Source organism: Camellia sinensis, chromosome 7 (assembly GCF_055761805.1).
Source record: "Camellia sinensis isolate YWXY chromosome 7, ASM5576180v1, whole genome shotgun sequence".
NCBI classification, from domain to species: Eukaryota; Viridiplantae; Streptophyta; class Magnoliopsida; order Ericales; family Theaceae; genus Camellia; species Camellia sinensis.
In genome coordinates, this window is record NC_138967.1 from 196,290,299 (window position 1) to 196,311,765 (window position 21,467).

The 21,467-nt window shown below is 38.4% G+C and overlaps 1 protein-coding gene across 1 annotated transcript in view; it reads right to left on the reverse strand.

The window, feature by feature from the left end:
• The window catches only part of LOC114263384 (anaphase-promoting complex subunit), a 55,532-nt gene that overhangs the window by 15,621 nt on the left and 18,444 nt on the right, over positions 1 to 21,467 (reverse strand). The window contains exons 2-14 of the mRNA XM_082880324.1: positions 19,173 to 19,332; positions 18,947 to 19,068; positions 14,101 to 14,350; positions 12,777 to 12,945; positions 12,620 to 12,698; positions 12,414 to 12,499; positions 7,172 to 7,301; positions 6,986 to 7,018; positions 5,864 to 6,112; positions 2,326 to 2,403; positions 1,944 to 2,206; positions 1,205 to 1,264; positions 1,009 to 1,076 (exon numbers count right to left, since the gene is read on the reverse strand). Of these exons, the coding sequence (XP_082736450.1) occupies positions 1,009 to 1,076; positions 1,205 to 1,264; positions 1,944 to 2,206; positions 2,326 to 2,403; positions 5,864 to 6,112; positions 6,986 to 7,018; positions 7,172 to 7,301; positions 12,414 to 12,499; positions 12,620 to 12,698; positions 12,777 to 12,945; positions 14,101 to 14,350; positions 18,947 to 19,068; positions 19,173 to 19,332 (1,747 nt within the window). The remainder of the gene's footprint in view (positions 1 to 1,008; positions 1,077 to 1,204; positions 1,265 to 1,943; positions 2,207 to 2,325; positions 2,404 to 5,863; positions 6,113 to 6,985; positions 7,019 to 7,171; positions 7,302 to 12,413; positions 12,500 to 12,619; positions 12,699 to 12,776; positions 12,946 to 14,100; positions 14,351 to 18,946; positions 19,069 to 19,172; positions 19,333 to 21,467) is intronic.

Genomic DNA, 21,467 nt, shown 5'->3' on the forward strand with positions numbered 1-21,467 from the left:
CCAGACCACAGTATGGTTGACCATCCACATGAATGTGATCATTGTGATCGACAAAATAGAATGGTCGACATGATGGGATTTTTTATTATAAAAATAGTCATTATGCTCTGTTTTTTTTAGAATGGACATTACGCTCTGTCATATATACCCAAACACTCCCAATTGGGCTCCTTCGATGAGAGCAAGGCACCTAGATAGAGACATTATACGAGTCCTGTACACTCAGAAATTTACTGTGTAGAAACTGTGAAATTTTACAGTTTTGTACATAAACTGAAATTTACTGGAAAACTGAGAAAATTCTCACTGCGAAATTTCTCAGTTTTTTTAGAAACTGCAAAATGCTGCAAGTGAGAAATTTCTCAGATAATAGAAATTTTTCTCAGTTAACAACTACGAAAATTTTCAGTTTTCTGCAGTGAAATTTCCCAGTCTTTTTTCCCCTTCAAAAATTCATATTGGATGGACATAGATCTTGTTTGATAGATCTCCTCAAAAATAAAAAATAAAATAAAAATTATGAAAAGCAGATCCATAAAATGAAAGTTATATAATATTAAAGTTTTGAATCTAGAATGATAATTACCTCCAGGTTGTTTATGCACATCCTCATGTTTTAATAACATAAAGGCATTTCGGTCAAGTGGTGATGCAAGGGACTTGGTGGGTTGAAAAAAAATAAATTTGTGGGACTTTATCTACTAAAACTATAGATTATGAGACATATCAAAATTTTACCCATTTAAAATATACAAGGTGCAACGGCATGATGATGGTTGCATTGGAATAACAAAATATGAAAATCTAATTACTAGAGACCAACCAATAGCTAGAGAAACATTGTAGACAATTCTGATTTCTTGATGAGGTGCACTGAGGATGATTTAGTTGATCAACTAATTCTGAATTTCAAGACTTCCATATAAATTGAAGGGGATAGATGCACTTGACAGAATAACAATCATCCAACAGCAAAGATGCTACACTAGTTCGAAGCATTTAACTGACCTTTGTACCCTTTAAAAGCTGCTAGATGTTGGACAAGCTTGGCATATGCTAATGCAGTGTCAGCTGAACTGTGAAGGTCATATAAGAAGGTCAAAGCTTTAGTTCACACAAGCACGAATGGTACAATACAGAAAAGGCATATAAGAGTTAAGCATTAGGATATAAAACAACTTGTGACATTTCAGCTCATAATTACCTTGATGAGTCAGCGAAGCAAGTTGCATAAACCAGTGCATTTATTCTACCAAGAGGGGCACTAAAGAAAGGGCAAGAGAAGAAAAAGACAATTTAAACAAGACAAACAAAACTTGGCACTTAGCAGGCAGTATAAGAATATCATGCAACTATGACTAGAGCCGAAACTACAAGAATCCAGCTTATCGCAACAGCTATGTAACCAATGGAAAGACATAAACATAAAGATGTTTTGCAAGATGTAAATCTTCACTCGTCCAGGAAGTTAATTTCAACAAGAGTTAGATTACCACAGCATGTAAAAGTGGGGGGGAAAGGAAAAGTAAATGACAGGCTCAGGTTTTACACTGTCAAGGTGGGACCAATAAATTGAAGGAGAAAACCAGGTGACATTTCATAAATGAACTGCAAGCCACAGAACCCATGGCCAATATATTTAAAATAAACCAGATTTTTTTTTATTTTTAGGGCCATCAAACATGTTTTCACCACATCTTATCAAGTAACATGGACCAAGTATCTTCAGCATAAGACAAACTAAAGAAGTTTTCATCACATGTCATCTCATTAATATGGTCCAAGTACCTTCAGCATAAGATAAACTAAACCTCTTGTATGAATTCAGCATGTATTTAACTACATTAATAAAGAAGTTGCATAGCAAGATGAAAAAAAAGTTTAAGCCAAGTTAACATAAAACAAGAATCACAGAGAGAAGAGGGGCCATTATCAAAGATCACCTGCCGTATATCTCCCATGCAATTGCTCGAACTAAGTATGAAGAACCTAATAATTGCAGTACTGACCCAGGAATAGAATTTGGCTGTGCACAGAAATGAAAAGCATCATACTTGCTTCCAGATCCATTCTCTTGGGAGAAAACCAAGGAACCCATTGGCTTCTGAAAATTCTTCAGCCATGCAGTACTAAAAGCACCATCAGTTATTAGTGAAGAATTTTCAGTGCTAAAGTCACTAATCAAATGAGAACTAAGCCTCAGTTCCTGCAACAAACATAGAAAGCAAATAAGGTGTTAACAATAAAACACTAAACATATCAAAATTATATATAAAATTGTGCAAAGGGTAAAGTAAAGGCTAGCGATCTATCGTTCGATATTACCTTGCAAACATTAGCTGGGTATGTTCTAAGCTTCATAGAGGCTTTGGGACCAAAAGAGAGCAAAGGTCTTTGAACATGCTGCAAATGATGAAACATTCATAAAATCTCTTGCTTGAACTTGTCCACTATTTAACTCATAAACATTACATAAAATCAAAATTTACATTACCCCTATCAACCACATTCTTAAGCATGTAAAAAGCTTGCTTGGGGTAGCCCCATCCATGAACATTAACCCACAAAAAAACTCCCACAAATGCATCACAGTTATGATCCAAGAATTTGTGTGCCCAAAATAATAAAGAATTAAACTACAAAACATAGGATTTGCTGCAATATGTTTAAATGGACTGTTAAAACCTACCATCACCTACTCCACCTACTACACCTACTACCACCTACTCCACTACATCTCCTATATAAGGAGCCCCTCACCATTTGTAATAAACAACATACATCAATCAATAATACATCAATTTTAACATGGTATCAGAGCAGGTTTAGAACCTAGTATTTTCGCTTCCCCGGCGGGCGGCAATCTCACCTTAGCCGCCCGCCGGACCTCAACCTAGTCCGCTAGAATTTTCAACACATACCAGAAACTCTTCTTTCTTTGTTTCCTCATCTTCATCGTCACTAATTTCTTTCTCTGTGGTCTTCTCTGTCCAGAGGTAGATTGGGTAGCTAATGAACTCAGAGTGCCTCTTCACAAGTTCTCCAAGCACAACAATCATTTTAATCTGTGGGATGTTGTTAAACCACAGAACATGGTCAGAAAGTGTAGAGCCTGGGAACACATCTCCTCCAATCGCAATACCTTCATAAATTCCGTCTGTTACGCGGGCAATTGTATTGTACAGTTCATTAGACATGCCACCAGATTTGGAGACAAAACCAACAGATCCAGGCCTATACAGCTTCCATGTCCACCGCCAACGACCAGTGCTCTCAAGCCGAGTCTCTCTTCAATCTCTGCAAGCAAACACACCCCGATTCCCTCTCTCTCAAGCTCGCGCCATGTCCGCCATCCTCCTCCGCAAGCAGCTCACTCGCGACGACTCTTACATATACCCCAATCTCATGCCTCGCTGCGACCTCGACATGGCCACCGGCTGGCTCTGCCCTTAGATTCTCAATCCCTCCACCGGCTGGCTTTGCCTCCACCCTTGCTTTCTTTCTGCCCGTGCACCCCCCGAGGGACAGCCACTGCTGTGTTGTTTTTGAGAAGAGTCAGAAAACTTGCATCGAAATTCCTCTCTCACTTTACTTTTTCAAACCCACAGCTCCTTTTTCTTTCACCACATGATCCCCTTTCTTTTCTTTTCTTTATTTTTCATTTTCAAACACACAATCCTTTTTTTAATCAACCCACTCAACTTTCTTTTATTTTAAATATATATCTATATATATCTATGTTTATTATAATATATTGCACCGACTCTGTCTACTTTTGCACAAACCCATTTTCTTTTCTTCTTTTCTTTCTTTATTTATTTCTTTCTTTTCATTCCTTTATTACATCTATACCCATATCCATCATCACACTCTTTCTTTATTTATTTCTTTTAATCACCTTTTGCACCTCCCTCACCGACTCCCTCACCACAAAATAGAATTTTTATTTATTTATCTTATCTTTTTTGTGTTCCCTTTTTCACAATATAAAAAATAAAAAAAATAAAAAAATAAAAATAACTTTGCACACCAAACCATATTTTATTCATTTCAGGGATCGACCCCGATCACAATTTTACACAAAAAAAAAAAAACAAACAAACAAACAAAAACCAAACCAAAAAAAAAAAAACACCAAAACACAACACTCAAAGATTTGTTTTCTTTTCTGCCGACGGCCACCCACCGACCTCACTTCTTCGCCTATTCCGCCGGTCTTTTCTTCTTGCCTCCGTCCTGAGCGGCCCTTGACGGTGTTGCCTCCGTGTTTCCCACTTCACTGGGCACGATCACTCCACCCTGCTCCTCCACTACAGCATATGGCGGACCTCCAAATCGGAACATAACGGTGGCTTTCCGCTTCAGTTCCTTATTTTCCGCCTTTAGCACACTTATCTCTGCTCGCGCATCCTTATACATGCGTTGGAGCAGAGCCAGTTGGGCGTTTAACTGCTGCACCTCATTTGTCCTACTCTGCAGCCGGTGCGACAAGTTTGTGACCGCCGTCATGGTCTCCACACATGACTTCAAAGTATACTGATTGGCCTCAATATCTGTTTGCACTGCCATTTTTTGCTCCACCGACCGCATAGGGAAGTTCAACGGCGCAAAACCAGAGGCGCTTGGTTGCGGTTCAAGGGCCACCGCACCAGTTATTTCTCTTGTGGACTCGTTCAGGTCTGGAAAGAGCGTGAGCAGACCACGGGAAGAGGAGGCCATGTTCTGGGTAGCTGGACGGGAAGAAAAGGCCATGTTTTTGAGTTGCTGAGTGTTTCAGCGAAGCAGCGATTTCTTACTGGTACTTTCACAGAAGGATTGGTTACAGAGTGTTTACAGAGTATTTCAGAATGCAAATGTTCGGCGGTTTCAGACTGGTTTGCACAGCCTCCGCCTCAACCTTGGTTAAATAGCCAAGGCAGACACGCGCATCATGCGTCGCTCGGCGCTCGACGACAACATGGGCGCGCCTTTTGATGGCACGCCTTTTTATGGATTGGGCACGCCTTTTGATGGCACGCCTTTTGAAAGATTAGGCACACCTTTTGAGGGTGCGACTTTTTAGGGGTCCGACAAGACTCTGTAAACTGTCCCGACATTGATTCCGGTTAGCTCCTTCATGGGTCCGACAAGACTCTGTAAACTGTCCCGACATTGATTCCGGTTAGTTTCTATAAGGGTCCAGCAAGACTCCGTAAACTGTCACAACAACTGTCACAACATTGTCTGCTACAACGGTCCGACATGACCCCATAAACTGTCTTCTACATCGGTCCAACACGAGCCAGTGTCTTCTACATCGGTCTGCCATAACCATACAGTCTTCTACAACGGTCTGACACGACCATACAGTGTCTCCTATCCATTTTTTATTTTTCAGATTATTTTCTTGTTTTGTTACTCTCTCCAAACTCAAGTTGGTTAGTTCCTATCCCCCTTGAGTTTGCGGGGGGCTGTTAAAACCTACCATCACCTACTCCACCTACTACACCTACCACCACCTACTACCACCTACTCCACTACATCTCCTATATAAGGAGCCCCTCACCATTTGTAATAAACAACAAACATCAATCAATAATACATCAATTTTAACATGGACCAATACAGGCATATCAACCCTTAAATGCACGTATCACACTAGTTTGTTGGAGGATGATGAAGAGGACCAATCATCCCAGGTCTGTGGACACAGCACTGGAGTGGGCATATATACAAATATAATCAGAATCCCAGAGATAGAAAGTGCAGGGTCATTCTTCCTGAAAATCCAGGGGTTCTTGTTTCACTCTTCCACACATGCAGTATAGCAGGGGAGTTTCCTAAGAAAAAACTCAAAATCCAACACAGAAATTCAAATTCTTACCGTTAAATCAAATTTAGCCATAGCAATATGATTGGAAGCCACCAGCCTTTTTAACTTTAAACTTTCTGCTCTATTTAGGGACCTTCTCAATAGCACAAACAATTGTTGCTGAATGGACAATGAAGTCCCTACACGAGTCACAGGTGAGTATGATGTTCCAAGAATTCCAGATGTGCCTGAGATACCTACTTCAGACAACATGTTACACATAGCTGCTAATGTGTACGCAAGGCAGGTATCATCACAGTGCTGCAAATGCAATATAAGAAGAAGAAAGTAGCATAAGGCTTCAATAGTTCGCAAAGAAATAAGTAACAAGAAAATTATTTTTAAAAAGGATTGCAGTACACAAAAGTCCATTCAGAGAGGGAGGGAACAAAACCAAGTGGTTGCTTCATATAAAACAAATTGCATATACAATCCAAAAGATTAAAAAAACATTAACAAAAACACGCCCAAAGGCATCATTTTCTGACATGCTTACATGGTATTTGACACAGTCATCTTAAAAAAACTAAAATGCAATATAACTGCAAAATTGCCATAATTCAAATAGAAGAGGCAATAGCAATCTTTGAACTATTGCTACTACACATGGCAAAACTCAAATAAGCAACATAGTAAAGTCACAAAAAAAATTGCAAAAAAAGGGGGTAAGCCAAGAAAATTCCCTGGAATCTATTTCACCTGTGGATATTTGAGGAAATGCAAAATGTTTTATGTAATGGGTTGTCATTTTTAAGTCACCAATTACAGAATATTGAGCCTTAAAAACTTAAGTTATTGCTTCAAGGCTTCGCTTGGCCACAAAATCTAAGTTATTTCCTGATGCTTGTGTTCTTAATAAGCTAGGGATTCACATGATTCATTTCCATTCAATCTCTGCCATCAAGAGTATCATTTGGCATTCCAGCAAATAGTCTAATTTTTTCTAATAAACTAGGGATCAATATGGTTCACCTTTATTTGAGCTCTAATACCATAAATTATCATTTGACAACTCATCAAATAATTCATATGGTAAACAAACAGAAAAAGTTATCAATTCAAACAATTTTCCATGCACACAAGCAAAAAATTTAATTTTCCAAAAAACAATAAATATAACCTGAAACAAAATACCTGTTGGGAAACCCGAACAGCTTCAGTTAAAACCTGAACAATATCAAGCAAAACAACAATCATAAGTTAGACAGCAAACATTAGATAGAAAGAATTCAGAGAATTTTGATTGGGTAACAAGAACAGAGAGAAAGAAAGCAAAGAGAAGTGGATGGATTATAGGAGGCAACCCTTCAGGATGCTTACCTCCAAAGCTTGCCTAGGATGCCCAAAGTGAAAATGCATCATTCCCAAACACAATAAAGCAATTTCATATCTTCCAAAGCTATTGCCGCCAGATGATGGAGGAACAAAATCAAATCCTTCAGTCCCTGCACTTTAGTGCCAATATATATCATATTAGCTCATCTGTAACCAACTTTTAAGCTTTTTCGTATCTTTAAAGGTTCATCATCGATAAGCCTTGCAATGATTGTTTGCATTGTCCTGTGACAATGGGTTTACGGTGGAAGTTATTTCAGTTGCCAAGGATTCATTGGGATAAATTGGGTAGTTCCAAATCCAATTCATGAGCTGCAAGTTTGCATGAATGGATTTTCTTGGACTAAGAACCCAGTGGATTTATGCAAGTTATGCTCAAGCAGTGTAACACATGCTAATGAAGAATTAGCTTATGATGGAAAGCTGGCTACAAATTTAAGGTTCTGGGAATATTCCTCCCAGGGATGGATATGCAGCTCAGGTAATACTAATCACAAGGGATACAAGCTCTTTTCTGAATCCGGCTATATTAGTGCAAGAGCATTGAGTTAGGAAGATCCCTCTGAAAATATCACAAAAATGGTTACGTGATGCATTAATGCATTAATTTACCCACATTCATTGGTTTTACCCAAGGAACAAAATTTTATTTCTTTTCCTTCAAAATGGCCAAAATAGTCCTTTTCCTAGGAAACCAAAACGAAACCTTAGAGCATCTCCAATGCATCCTCCATAACTTCAAATATGAAGGATTTGTTCCTCCAACCCATCCTCTAAATACATCTCTATTTGGGAGGAGGATGAGTTGATCCTCCAAATATGAAGGGAGGATGAAAAATAGAGTATGCCCTCCAAAACACTATTCATTCTATATTTTTTATTATATTACAAATAACTTTTAATATGTAAATTTAATTTTTATAAAATTGATATCATTAAAAAATGTGAAATCATACCTTTAAAATGAATATAATATTAAATATATTTTACAAAAATTTTAAAATTAAATATTTGTTAATGAACAAAAATTACTTTTTGATGAGGGAGGATGAAGGGTTTTGAAGGTTTGTGGTTGGAGTTTGAATGAATAGTAACATACTCTATATTTACTTTTTGAATAAAAAACATTATTTTCATCCTCTTAGTGAGAGGATTGGGTTGGAGATGCTCTTAGTGGAATAGGTTTGGTTTCACTTTTTAGGATTCACTTTTCAGAAAATTAAAATTTTTTGTTTTCCGTATTTTTTTTGTTTTCACTGAATTTTTTAATATTTTAAGTAATTTTTTTAATTTTTAAATACACCTAACATAAATACACTTAAAAAGTATAATATTTGTGGAAAAATCTTTAAAAAATTCACTAAATACCAAAATTACAAAAAAAAAATATGAAAATTCAGTACATTTTCGTATTCTTGTGTATTTATTGATTTTTATAAATATTTTACTTTTTAGATACATCTAAGTAACGTGTATTTAAAAAAATATAAAAAAATCGCTTAAAATTTTAAAAATATTCACTAAAAACAAAAAAAATATGAAAAATAAAAAAATCAATTTCTAAAAAATTGAATTCAGAAAATTGAAACCAAACACAGTGAATATTTCCATCGGAACATACCAAAATGCACCTAAACAATGAGTTGTTTCAACTCTCATAAATTTATTTAATTTAAGTAAGCATATAACCTTTGATTAGTAGAATAGTGAAAAATGATTCATGTGGGGACACAGGAAACGGTTGGGTTTGGTTAGGAGCCTTTCTATACCTTCAAACCAAACAACATTTTCTATTCTTTTTAAGGATTTATTTTGGTCATAACTTTATTCACTCTTCCATAATTAGTTGAATTGCGCCTACCTCCGGGTGTTTCGAAAAGTGAGCAAGGGGCGCCGCACCGACGCCTGGGTGCGGTGAAAAATGGGCAAAGGTTTCCGCGTTTTTCTGGACGAGCGCGGGTAAAGAAGCTAGTCCAAGACTATAGGTTTAGGATAGCCACTTGGAACATAGGAACCTTAACTGGTAGGACGATGGAATTAGTAGATGTTATGATTAGGAGGAGAGTTAGTATAGCTTGCATACAAGAAACTAAGTGGACGGGAGAGAAAGCTAGGGAAATTGAGGATACTGGTTTTAAACTTTATTATAGTGGTAAGGATAGACGCAGGAATGGGGTAGGAATCATAATTGCCAAGGGTCTTGTGGAAAGTGTGGTGGCGGTGATTAGGAAAGGAGATAGGATTATGCTAGTTAAATTAGTTATTGGAGGGAATATAGTGAACATTATTAGCGCTTACGCCCCTCAAGTAGGGTTAGATGATCAGACTAAGAGGGATTTTTGGGAGCAAATGGATGAGATCTTACAGGAGATACCCGTAGGAGAGAACCTAGTTATAGGTGGAGATTTTAATGGCCATGTGGGCATAGATAAAGTAGGTTATGAAAGGGTGCATGGTGGATACGATTTTTGTGACAGAAATGAGGCTGGAGAGAGAATCTTAGATTTTGCGTTGGCTTCTGACTTGGTGGTGGCTAATACTATGTATAAGAAGAGGGATGAGCATTTGATAACCTTTAAGAGTGGATTAGTTAAGAGCCAAATAGATTATTTCTTAGTGAGAAAAGTAGACTGCCTAAAATGCAATGATTGTAAGGTGATTCCTGGAGAGAGTCTGGTCTCTCAACATAGGATTTTGATACTAGATTTATGTTTTAGAGGGCAATACCAAGCTAGGAAGGATGGTGGGCGTCGTAGGACGAGATGGTGGGACTTAAAAGGGGATAAACTAGAAATATTTAAGAATCGAATGGATAAGGAAGGTACTTGGGACTTAGAAGGTGGGGCTAACACTATATGGAATTCGATGGCCAATTGTATGAGGAGAATCTCAAGGGAAGTGCTTGGAGAGTCGAAAGGAACGGGACCCAGCTCTAGGGAAACTTGGTGGTGGAGGGAAGAGGTCCAAGCGGTAGTTAAGGCAAAAAAAGAGTGCTTTAAAAAGTGGCAGAAAGATAGAACTGAGGAAAACCTTAAGAGCTATAGATTGGCTAATAAGGAGGTCAAGAAAGTAATGAGAGAGATTAAGTTGAAAGTTTATGATGACCTATACACTAGACTAGATAGTAAGGAGGGAGAGAAGATGGTATACAAACTTGCTAAGATGCGGGAGAGGAAAACAAGAGATTTTAATCAAGTAAAGTGCATCAAGAGTGAGGATTCTAAGGTATTAGTGAAGGACGATGAGATTAAGGAAAGATGGAAGAATTATTTTGAGAAACTATTAAATGAGGAACATGGAAGTACGACAATAGGGGAAGAAATAATCAGTAATACGATAAACCAAGACTATAGATTCTATCGCAGGATTAGAAATTTTGAAGTGGAGATTGCACTTAAGAAGATGAAATCAAATAAGGCTTTAGGACCTGATGATATCCTTATTGAAGCTTGGAAGTGTTTGGGTAAAAAGGGAGTTGCTTGGTTGACTAGGTTGTTTAGTAAAATTTTGTTGACTAGGAACATGCCAGATGAGTGGAGGAAGAGTATTTTAGTGCCAATCTATAAGAATAAAGGTGATGTCCAGAATTGTAACAATTATAGAGGAATTAAGCTAATGTGTCATATAATGAAAGTGTGGGAGAGGGTGATGGAACGTCGATTGCGAGACATAACAGAGGTGTCAGAGAATCAATTTGGGTTTATGCCTGGTAGGTCAACAATGGAAGCGATCTATCTTTTGAGGAGAGTAATAGAAAAGTATAAAGAAAAGAAAAGAGACATTCATATGGTGTTTATCGACCTTGAGAAAGCATATGACAGAGTGCCCCGAGATATAATATGGTGGGCGTTAGAGAAGAAAGGGATGACAAAAGGCTACATTGACGTGATTAGGGACATGTATGAAGGGGTGGTGACCACTATTAGATCGCCAGCTGGAGAAACAAATGAATTTCCTATCACTGTAGGGTTACACCAAGGATCTACCTTAAGTCCTTATCTTTTTGCTTTAGTTATGGACGAGTTGACGATAAATATTCAGGATGACGTGCCATGGTGTATGCTTTTTGCAGACGATATTGTGTTAGTGGATGAGACTAGAGAAGGAGTTAACACAAAGTTGGAGATCTGGAGAAAAGCTCTTGAATCTAAAGGATTTCGGATAAGCAGAACTAAGACAGAGTACATGGAATGTAAATTTAGTAACAGTAACAATGAAAGCAGAGGAGAAGTGAAGATTGAGAACCAAGAACTGCCTAAGAGTGAACATTTTCGTTATTTAGGGTCAATTATCACAACAGCGGGAGAGATTGATGCAGATGTGGCCCATAGGATTAAGGCGGGATGGTGTAAGTGGAAAAGTGCGTCTGGGGTATTGTGCGATAAACGAATACCTTCTAGACTCAAAGGTAAGTTTTATAGAACGGCTATTAGACCAGCTATGTTGTATGGGACGGAGTGTTGGGCAACTAAGAAACAACATGTAGATAAGATGAGTGTGGCTGAGATGAGGATGCTAAGGTGGATGTGTGGTAAGACTAGACAGGACAGGATTAGGAATGAGTGTATTCGGGAATGGGTAGGAGTAGCACCGATAGAAGATAAGTTGAGAGAGAATCGTTTGAGATGGTTTGGTCATATTCAACGGAGACCAACAGAGGCAGTAATGAAGAGATGCGATGCTGTAACGGTAGATGGAAGTGTTAGGGGACGAGGTAGGCCTAGATTAACGTTGACTAGCGTTATAAATAGAGATATGAATCTACTTAATTTGACCAATGAAATGGCCTTTGATAGGGCCGCGTGGAGAAGAAGGATTCATGTAGCCGACCCCATTTGATGGGACTTAAGGCTTCGTTTGGTTTGGTTTGGTTATAACTTTATTCACTCTTCCATAATTAGTTGAATTGTGCCTGCCTATCACCCTGTGTTTTCATCGGAAAGCTTTATATGTTGCAAAGCCAAAAAGAGTACTGAAGAGAGAGAGAGAGAGAGAGAGAGAGTATAATTGTGCAAGTGAAGTTGAGGCAACAAACTGCAAGAGTAAAAACAGATTAGAAACCATAATTTGGGCTAAGTTTCCAGTAAAAGCCAAAGTCGGCTATCTCAATCAAGGTTTAGTGAACAAACATATGACAATGTGAAAGCAACAAATTGGCCATTGCAGCATCAACTCGGATATTGGAACTTTAGATGACTTAACAAGTAGCTTTATGTTTAACATTCACCTGTAATCAAAATAACGATGAAGATTTTCCAAAGCAGCAGGATAATCATCATGATAAAGGCTATTCAAGTAACGCAAAAAGTGAACCTGCATTGTAGTGCAAAACAGACAAAATAAACAGAATGATAGTTAAGTGAATGCGTTCTCTAGTCCAAAACAAATAAACAAATGACAACAATATCAACCTGCATAAACAAGTTGACTTACACGATGTAGTTCTGGGGCCAGCTTCTGAATCTGTTTTAAAATAGATTCAAAGGCATTTAAAGGAAAAGAGTTTCCATGCCTGCCACAAGAAATCTTTTGTGATACAGTTTAAGATGTCTTGGTAAATGCACATGAGGCAACTAAATAAATCACTTACTTTTCAATAGCATCAGCTTGCTCAAGCAAGTATCCTTGTAATTGCAAGTTTGTACGTAAGAAAACCGCACCTGGGGGATCAGCACCTCTCAATGCATCATTTGGAAATGGACTAACTTCTGTAGGTATATCATTATGTTTGAGTTTTGGACCAGCAGAAACCTCGAAATCTGCAAGCATATTTGTTTTTTATCAATCACTCAAAGTTGGAACTACCTAACTTCCTCACCTTTTTTAGTAGTGTCACTAAGTGAAGGCGATAAACATGAAAAATATTCTTCATATTATTGAGAAAGAAACATTATGCTATATATACGATGAGGTGAAAACATAACATGGGACTATGAGAGTGCAGACAGTAAGTATAGTTCACAAATATGCCTTAGCACTCACCTTCTCTAACTATTGGTGGATCATAGACTATGAGAAAGCTGTTAAAAGTGTATAGGACTTCATGAAGATGTAAGCAACCAGGAGTGATGAGCAAAATTAAGAAAATGAAAAAATCACCACAATGTAACAAAAAAAGTGACAGTCAATCACAATGAACATGGCTAGCTTCTGAAATACCAGGTTATTGGCAATCTGGATGGCACTCTACTTATTGCAGGAAGAGGTGCAAGTATAGAAATAGCAAATCCAGTGCCAATCAGTGAAAGCCAGACAATCTCTGCTACTTGTGGACATAATCAAGCAACAAAATCTTGCCTCTTGCTCTTCCAAGAAATGAGAGTCTTGGAGCAAAATTAAAAGCCAATATAATGGCAGTCAGGAACATCAATAGCCCAACAGGCATCAAAATAACAAAGATAAAGCAGAGAAGACCAAAGCAATGCACAATTCCAGGACTACAAAGATAATGAACAATGTTCAAGAGAGTCACACTGTGAAGGGAGTGAGAACCAATAAACTGACAGATCACATGCACAACATAAGACATATCAAGCAGAGAGATAGTGAGGTATACAAGATTGCCAGCAATTTGTCATTAAAGAGTGACAGCAGGAAGGGGCACACAGCCACTCACTATTATCCTGCCAAAACTTTTACTTATCAGAAAAACATTATCCAATAATGAGTTTACCGTTTGGCCATAATGACTTGGCCAGCCTCAATGAATTGCAACAAAGGAAATAATGAACAAATGCCAACATTTTATTGTGATTTTAAAAGGACAGGTTCTGTCCTTCGGAATCAATTATAATATGAATCATCACTTAATACCACTGATGACAAAACTCACTCCATTAAAGAAAGGAAAAGGCGCTATTTTGACACTGAAATGTCGGCACTTGTGTTTGAAAGTTGCAGCCCAGTAACTGTACCTTCAACCAAATGAAGAAGTGCTTGTGGAGCATGATTATGAAACGGAACTCTTTCACTGGCCCTTTTTCTTTCTTCAATTTCTTCAGTAACTTTCTCATAAACAAAATTCTCCAAATCCATGTTTTCATATTCTAATAAGCCTTGCAGATCATTACTAGAATCATCCAAGCAAGGTGACTCATAAGTAGAACAACTTGAGAGGGCTTCTTTACAATATGTTCCTATATTTGTCAAAAGATGACAGACACCCTGCATTTAAAGAGGGAAAATTAAAATCAATATAATCTATAGGGAAATGAAATGTACATCTGTGCAGCACAGTTTCAAAATTGTGTGAAAAATAAATTGATGTATATTATTGATTGATAGATTACAATTCCTATACAATCTATATATAGAAGAAAATGTGGTAGTAGGTGTAGTGGAGGTGATAGTGGGTTAGGTGAAGTGGAGTGTGTGGTGAAGTGGAGGTAGGTGAAGTGGAGTGTGTAGTGGAGTAGGTGAAGGTAAAGATGAGAAATTCTAACAGCCCCCCGCAAACTCAAGGAGGAGAGAAACTAACCAACTTGAGTTTGGAGAGAGTAACAAAACAAGAAAATACATAAAAATAAAAAAGGATAGGAGACACTGTATGGTCGTGACAGACCATTGGTGAAGACACTGAATGGTGGTGTCATAACGTTGTAGAGGACACTGTATGGTGGTGTCATAACGGTGTAGAGGACACTGTATGGGGGTGTCATAACGTGGTAGAGGACACTGTATGGTGGTGTCAGACCGATGTAGAAGACAGTTTATGGGGTCATGTCGGACCGTTGTAGAAGACAGTTTATGGGGTCATGTCGGACCGTTGTAGAAGACAGTTTATGGGGTCATGTCGGACCCATAAAGGAGCTAACCGGAATCAATGTCGGGACAGTTTACAGAGTCTTGTCGGACCCATAAAGGAGCTAACCGGAATCAATGTCGGGACAGTTTACAGAGTCTTGTCGGACCCATAAAGGAGCTAACCGGAATCAATGTCGGGACAGTTTACAGAGTCTTGTCCATAAAGGAGCTAACCGGAATCAATGTCGGGACAGTTTACAGAGTCTTGTCGGACCCTTATAAAGTTGCACCCTCAAAAGGTGTGCCCAATTTTGTCAAAAAAGGCGTGCCATCAAAAGGCGTGCCCAATTCATCAAAAGGCGTGCCATCAAAAGGCGTGTCCACTTTGTCAAAAGATGTGCCATGAAAAGGCGTGCCAGTTTGTCGGGCGGCAAGAGGCGCGCGATACGCGTGGCTGCCTCGGCTATTTAACCAAGACGAAGGCTGAGGCTGAGGCATACCATTCTGAAACCTCTGAAACCAACCCTTCGCTGAAAAAACTCTGCCTCTGCGGAGAGAGAAACTGTGGAACACTTTGTTGCCATTCTGTCACCAACCCTTCCGAACATTACCAGTCTGAAATTGCTATTTCGCTGAAACACTTAGCAACCCAAAAACATGGCCTCTTCTTCCCGTCCAGCTACCCAGAACCTGCTCACGCTCTTTCCAGAACTGAACGAGCCCACCGTGATGTTCCGATTTGGAGGGCCGCCATATGCTGCAGTGGAGGAGCAGGGAGTAGTGATCATGCCCAGTGGAGTGGGAAATATGGAGACAACACCGGCAAGGGCTGCCCAGAACGGAGGCAAAAAGAAGAGACCTGCAGTAGAGTAGAGGAGAAAAAATTCCGCCTGTGGATGAGGTTGTTGTGTTTTTTTTTTTTATTTTATTTTATTTTATTTTATTTTATTTTATTTTTTTTTTTTTTTTTTTTTTGCTGATGTAAAAGTGTGACCGGGGTTGATCCCCTGATATGAATAAAATGACAAGGTTGTGGAATGTTGTTGGTGTTATTTGGTGGTGTTGTTTTGTTGAATAAGAAAAATAAAATAAAAGAAAACAATGGATAAAGAAAAGAGAGAAAAAAAAATATATATATTGGTGGATGGGTGATAAGAAAAAACAGCGGTGTGTTTTGATTGGATTTGATTTGATTTATTATTATTATTATTATTATTATTTTAATTTTTTTTTTAGTTTATTTTAGTGTATTTATTTTATTTTATTTTATTTTTTGTTATTTTTTTTTTTATTTTATTTTATTTTTTTTTTTTTTTGTTTTATTTTTTTTTTTTTGGTGGAATATAAAAAAAATAATAAGTAGAGAATGGATGTCGTGCATGTGAGTGGATGGGGCAGTGTGTTGAGTGTATGGGGCAGAAAATGGAATAAATTAAGAAAAAGGATGGACATGATTAAAGGGAGTATGGGGGAGAGAAAAAAGGGACCAGAGAGAGAGAGAGAGAGGGGGAGTGGGTGGAGTGCATGTGTATCTGTGGAGTGCATGTGTAGCTGTCGTTTTGTTTTTTTTTTTTTTTTTTTTTTTTTTTTTTCTTTTTTTTTTTTTTTATCCCAAACCCGAGAGAGTGTTATTAGAGAGAGAAGAGAGAGAAGATGTGCGTCAGTGCCCTGATCTTTTAAAAGAAAACCCAATTGATGATTTGGGTAGACTTGCTCTTCAAGAAGATTCGTCACTGCTCGAAGAACTCGAAACTCCCGGCAGCGGAACCATTAGAGCCAGAGGAACCACCTGATTTTCACCATCATCTTCATCTTCAGCACTGTTATTGGTGTGAACACAGTAATCGCAAACAGAGACAGTAGGCCCGAGCTTGGGTCCAGAGGCGGTCCACGGAGTCGGAGACTGGCAAGCGTGGCAGAGGAGAGTTCGGGAGTGTTTGGCTACTAAGAACTTGGCTGCGTGAACTTTGGAATTGCAGTCCCAACAGAGGATGGCTCGATCAGTACGCGATCACGAAGTGTGCAGAGGAAAAGCATAAGAATCTTCCGGCGAACTTCAAGAAATTGTTGTTGTTCCATTTGAAGAAGCTAGTTGCATCTGGTACACTAAGATGGAATTTGTTAGAAACTACGCGGGCTCACGGCAAGGCACCACTGATGGGAAGGTATGTGTAGAAAATAAGCGAAATAGGTTGAGGTCCGGCGGACGGCTAAGGTGAGATTGCCGTCCGCCGGTGAAGCGAAAAATACTAGGGGCTAAACCTGCTCTGATACCATGAAAAATAAATTGATGTATATTATTGATTGATAGATTACAATTCCTATACAATCTATATATAGAAGAAAATGTGGTAGTAGGTGTAGTGGAGGTGATAGTGGGTTAGGTGAAGTGGAGTGTGTGGTGAAGTGGAGGTAGGTGAAGTGGAGTGTGTAGTGGAGTAGGTGAAGGTAAAGATGAGAAATTCTAACATTGTGGATCAACATCTCATTTTAATAGATTCATGTTTCAGGTCTATGTGTTTGCTATTGAAATACAATAATCATAATCATTGTAATAAGGAAAGCAAAAGGAAATGTTAATTTTTCAAAATTTGAACTAAAAACTGTGTATTATTCCATTAACCTCTCAAAAACATAATAACATGATTTACACAAAATAAATAGAAAGAAAGATCTAGGCAGTGTTTGGAAGAGTTTTGGAAATATGATTTGAGAATAGACTTGTATTTTGAGTTTGTGTGTTTTGGAATTATGATTTGAGTGTAGAAAATTTGTTTGGTTATGAGTTTGAAAAGAGTTTTAAAAAGAGTTTTGAATTGAGTGAAGAATTTTTTATGTGACATATGATATCTAATACAAAAACTTACAACTCATAACCAAACATACAACTTAAAAATCTATTAAAGCTCAACAAAAATTTTAAAAAATTTCGAAAATATTGTTTTATTAAAAATATAAATAAAATAAAAAAAACAAGTGCCAATTGCAAAAAATAATAATTAAAAAAAAAATTTAAAAAAACTTTCCCTATTCCGGTTAACCAGCCGGACAACCGGTTAAGCCAAATTTCAAAAAAAAAAATCTCACCTAACACAGAATTTTCTGCAAAGTTTTCTTTTTGTTGTGGAAATATAATTTGAAAGATGTATCCAAACATGGCATTGGAATGTAGGAGTGGAATTATAGTTTGAAAATCTATCCAAACACAGCCTAATTACCCTAAATACTAAACTACCTCTTATGGTAAATAAAAAAGTAACCAAAAAACATTTCACTTCTTAAGTTTTAATTTTCAATCCCTTTCTAGTATCAGCACCCTAATTAGTAGCTTGTAGTCTCTTAATAATTTACAACAAATTAATAAGATCTTAAGGTCCCTAACAACTATGATTGCAAAAAGACCATCAATACACTTACAAGCCTGCAAAAAAAGAAATTGTAAAAACACGTATACTACATCTCAACAATTATTGTGGTGCAGAGGGAACAAGCTGAAACCATACACACAAAAACAAACCCAAAAAAGAAAAAATGGTAACTTTGCCAGTTACAATTAAAATCTAGTATCAAGTAAGCATTGAGTAGCTTTTTGCAATTATATGACTTAAACGTTGCAATCCTACAAACACTTAGTGTGGACAAAGTTCTCATGCTCTATATGTAGTGCCGCAAAACATTAAGATTTTAATTTTATCATTTTAGTACCAAATTACAAATACTAGTACATAATAGCCTTCTTTATTATAGAAAGAGGAGAAAAGACGAACTCAGACATCTTGATAAAAAATAAATAAATGATCTTGTTTGATGTAATATTATCAATTAGTGAGCTTCACATTAACGTTCAATTTTGGGACATAATGCTTTGGTACCACTAATATTATGGAACTTTGATCCAAAAGTATAAATTAAATCAAAAGTCACAAATGGAGCAAACCACTATAGATAAGAATTAAAATAGTGGAGGTCTTCGAATGATTAACTATTAAAACTTAAAACCTATAGAAGGCACAATACCTCGAATGACAAAAGATTGAAGGCAAGTAAGCAACGACGAAGAAATATTCCAAGGTTGCTATTGGGATCCAAAATGGTCTGGTCATCATCCACAACACTTGAATCAGGGCCTCCAAGAATGCCTGATTGAGATCTCATAAGTAAAAATAATTATGAAAAACAAGCAAGAAAATAAAAGAAGGAAATCAGGAGGAGAAAGGAGAGGACTTGAAGATGATGAACTCACCTCGTGTATCACTGAAAAAGTTAAATAAGTCATCAGGTGATGATAACGACGATAGCCTACTAGTTAAATGATCGCTCAACCAATCATTCAGTGGACCACCAATTTCCCTCAATTGAGCAATAAGTTCATATAGTTTTGGCTCTAAAATGTCCTCAGAAGACTACAAACAAACACAACCACAACGAAACATGAGAATCTAACGCAATAGACTAATACTAAACAAAACAAAACAAAAAAGGTCAACAGGAAGCAACTAATATACAAAACTAAATTTCATAAGTGATTCCTTAAAATATAATTGAATACCAAACAGAATAAATGCAAATCAAACTTGAAAGGCTCAGTTATTATGAAATGTTCATATGCAATATGCCACTATATATCTTACATAACCCCAGATTCCACTTACCAAGAAGCATATTTACAAGCAAGCAGCTAGCAGACTATCAAGTTCACTGTTTTAAAAAAAAAATTTACTAAATATTGGTATATTTATAAATTTTGAGTGAAAATTCCTCTAGTGAACCCATAGATGTGAATGAAAAATAGTACAAAAATTAATCTTAGGATCAATCTAATCTCACTGAAGGGGCTAAATAAGAAATGGGTCGGACCCAAGCCTTGGGCCGGTCCAATCCCCCAAGCCCAAATCCAAATGGGTCAAATGAGCATGTGGATAGCCCAACTAAGCCCAGTTCCATTACTGACAGTCCACCCAAGTCCTCAAGCACTTGGGCCCAACTCGCAGTGGAAAGGCCAGCCCAGCTACAATACTGGGCTAGGGCCGAGCTGAAGGACTCATCCTATGGGCCAAACTGATGGGTCAAACCCATCATCAGAACCAAAGTAGGCCGAATCCGCACACAAATATCCGAATGGGCCAGCCCATCCCAACAGTAGCCTCGCAAAGGGCCGAGCCGAGGCACAATGGTGCCGAGCTGAGGGAACCTCTCGAAGAAACGTGGAAGCCATGAGTATATGCATGTGCAAGTTGTCACCTCAGCTGGTCCCCTACATCTAGAATCACGGGAACAGTTAAACCAGAAGAATGTGATTCGTTATAAGCATGATTACAACAAGTATGTGCATCCATTATCAACAACTTGGTGGTCCCCTACCTTGAGTAATGTTAAAGGAAGCTTGGCAGCACCAAAGCTCCATGAAACCATCTTGGGAAACAAGCAAGGAACTCTATATATACTACATAAACTTCACATTGAAAGTAACTGATCTAAGTTGAACCCCACTTATAACAAACTCAACTCTCTACACTTCTTCTCCGATCACTGATTCGATCACTGATTCCCACACCGGAGGGGTTATCCAACCAACCCCAGCCGGGCAGCTCTTATGGTGCTTCTTGCTGCAGGAATCTTAATCCTTGGATAGTCCAACCGAGTGCAGAGCCCCGATCCACTTTCATCTAGTGCGGAATCCGATACGCACAATTGGTGCAGTGAACGTGGATCACTTTGTCTTTGAGCTCTGCACTCAGTTCCGGCGATGGAGATTGAGGACATCCCACCTTCCACACATACTCCACAGACGGAGAAGACAAAGGACAAAGGCTTGGCACGCCCAACAGTCCTAGAAGAACAAACTGGAAACAATAACCGAACCCCCGAATCTGTCGAGCATCGATTACCCTTCGCTGGAGGTTCTTCTCATCACTTTCTTTTGGAAAAGGATTACAAAGATCGAATCATAGACTCCATGGAGATGGAGATACAGGAGTTGAAAGCGCAACTCAAAAGGGTGCTGGGTGACCCAACGGAAAAGAAGACTGGAGTAGAGCCCTCACGCTTATGACGAAGGAGCTTATCCAAAGAGCCACCAGTGAAGAAATTCCCCAGAAATGAGTCTGGGCAGCAAAACCAACCAATCCCGGTACAGAGTAAAGCGGCAAGCAGCCACACCCGTGGGTCACGCCGGAGAAGGGCTAAGAGGCAGAAGACGGTTAGCCAACAGACTGAATACCCTCCTCAAGACCTTCGTACTTGGCTGATTGGCAACAAGCAGAACGAACAACGTCGGGATCATCTGGACCGTACCATTCACCAGAGAGAGCACCGAGCGCTGGATAGGCTCGTCTCCTCACCATTCTCCCCGGAAATCGAGGCCATGAGACCTCCAAAGAAATTCACCCCGCCAAAGTTTACTTCGTACGATGGGAAGTCGGACCCACTGACGCATATTAGCCATTACAGACAGATGATGTCTCTATGGAGCCGAGATGAGGCACTGATGTGCAAAGTCTTCCCATCTAGCTTGGGAGAAACCGAACTTCGATGGTTC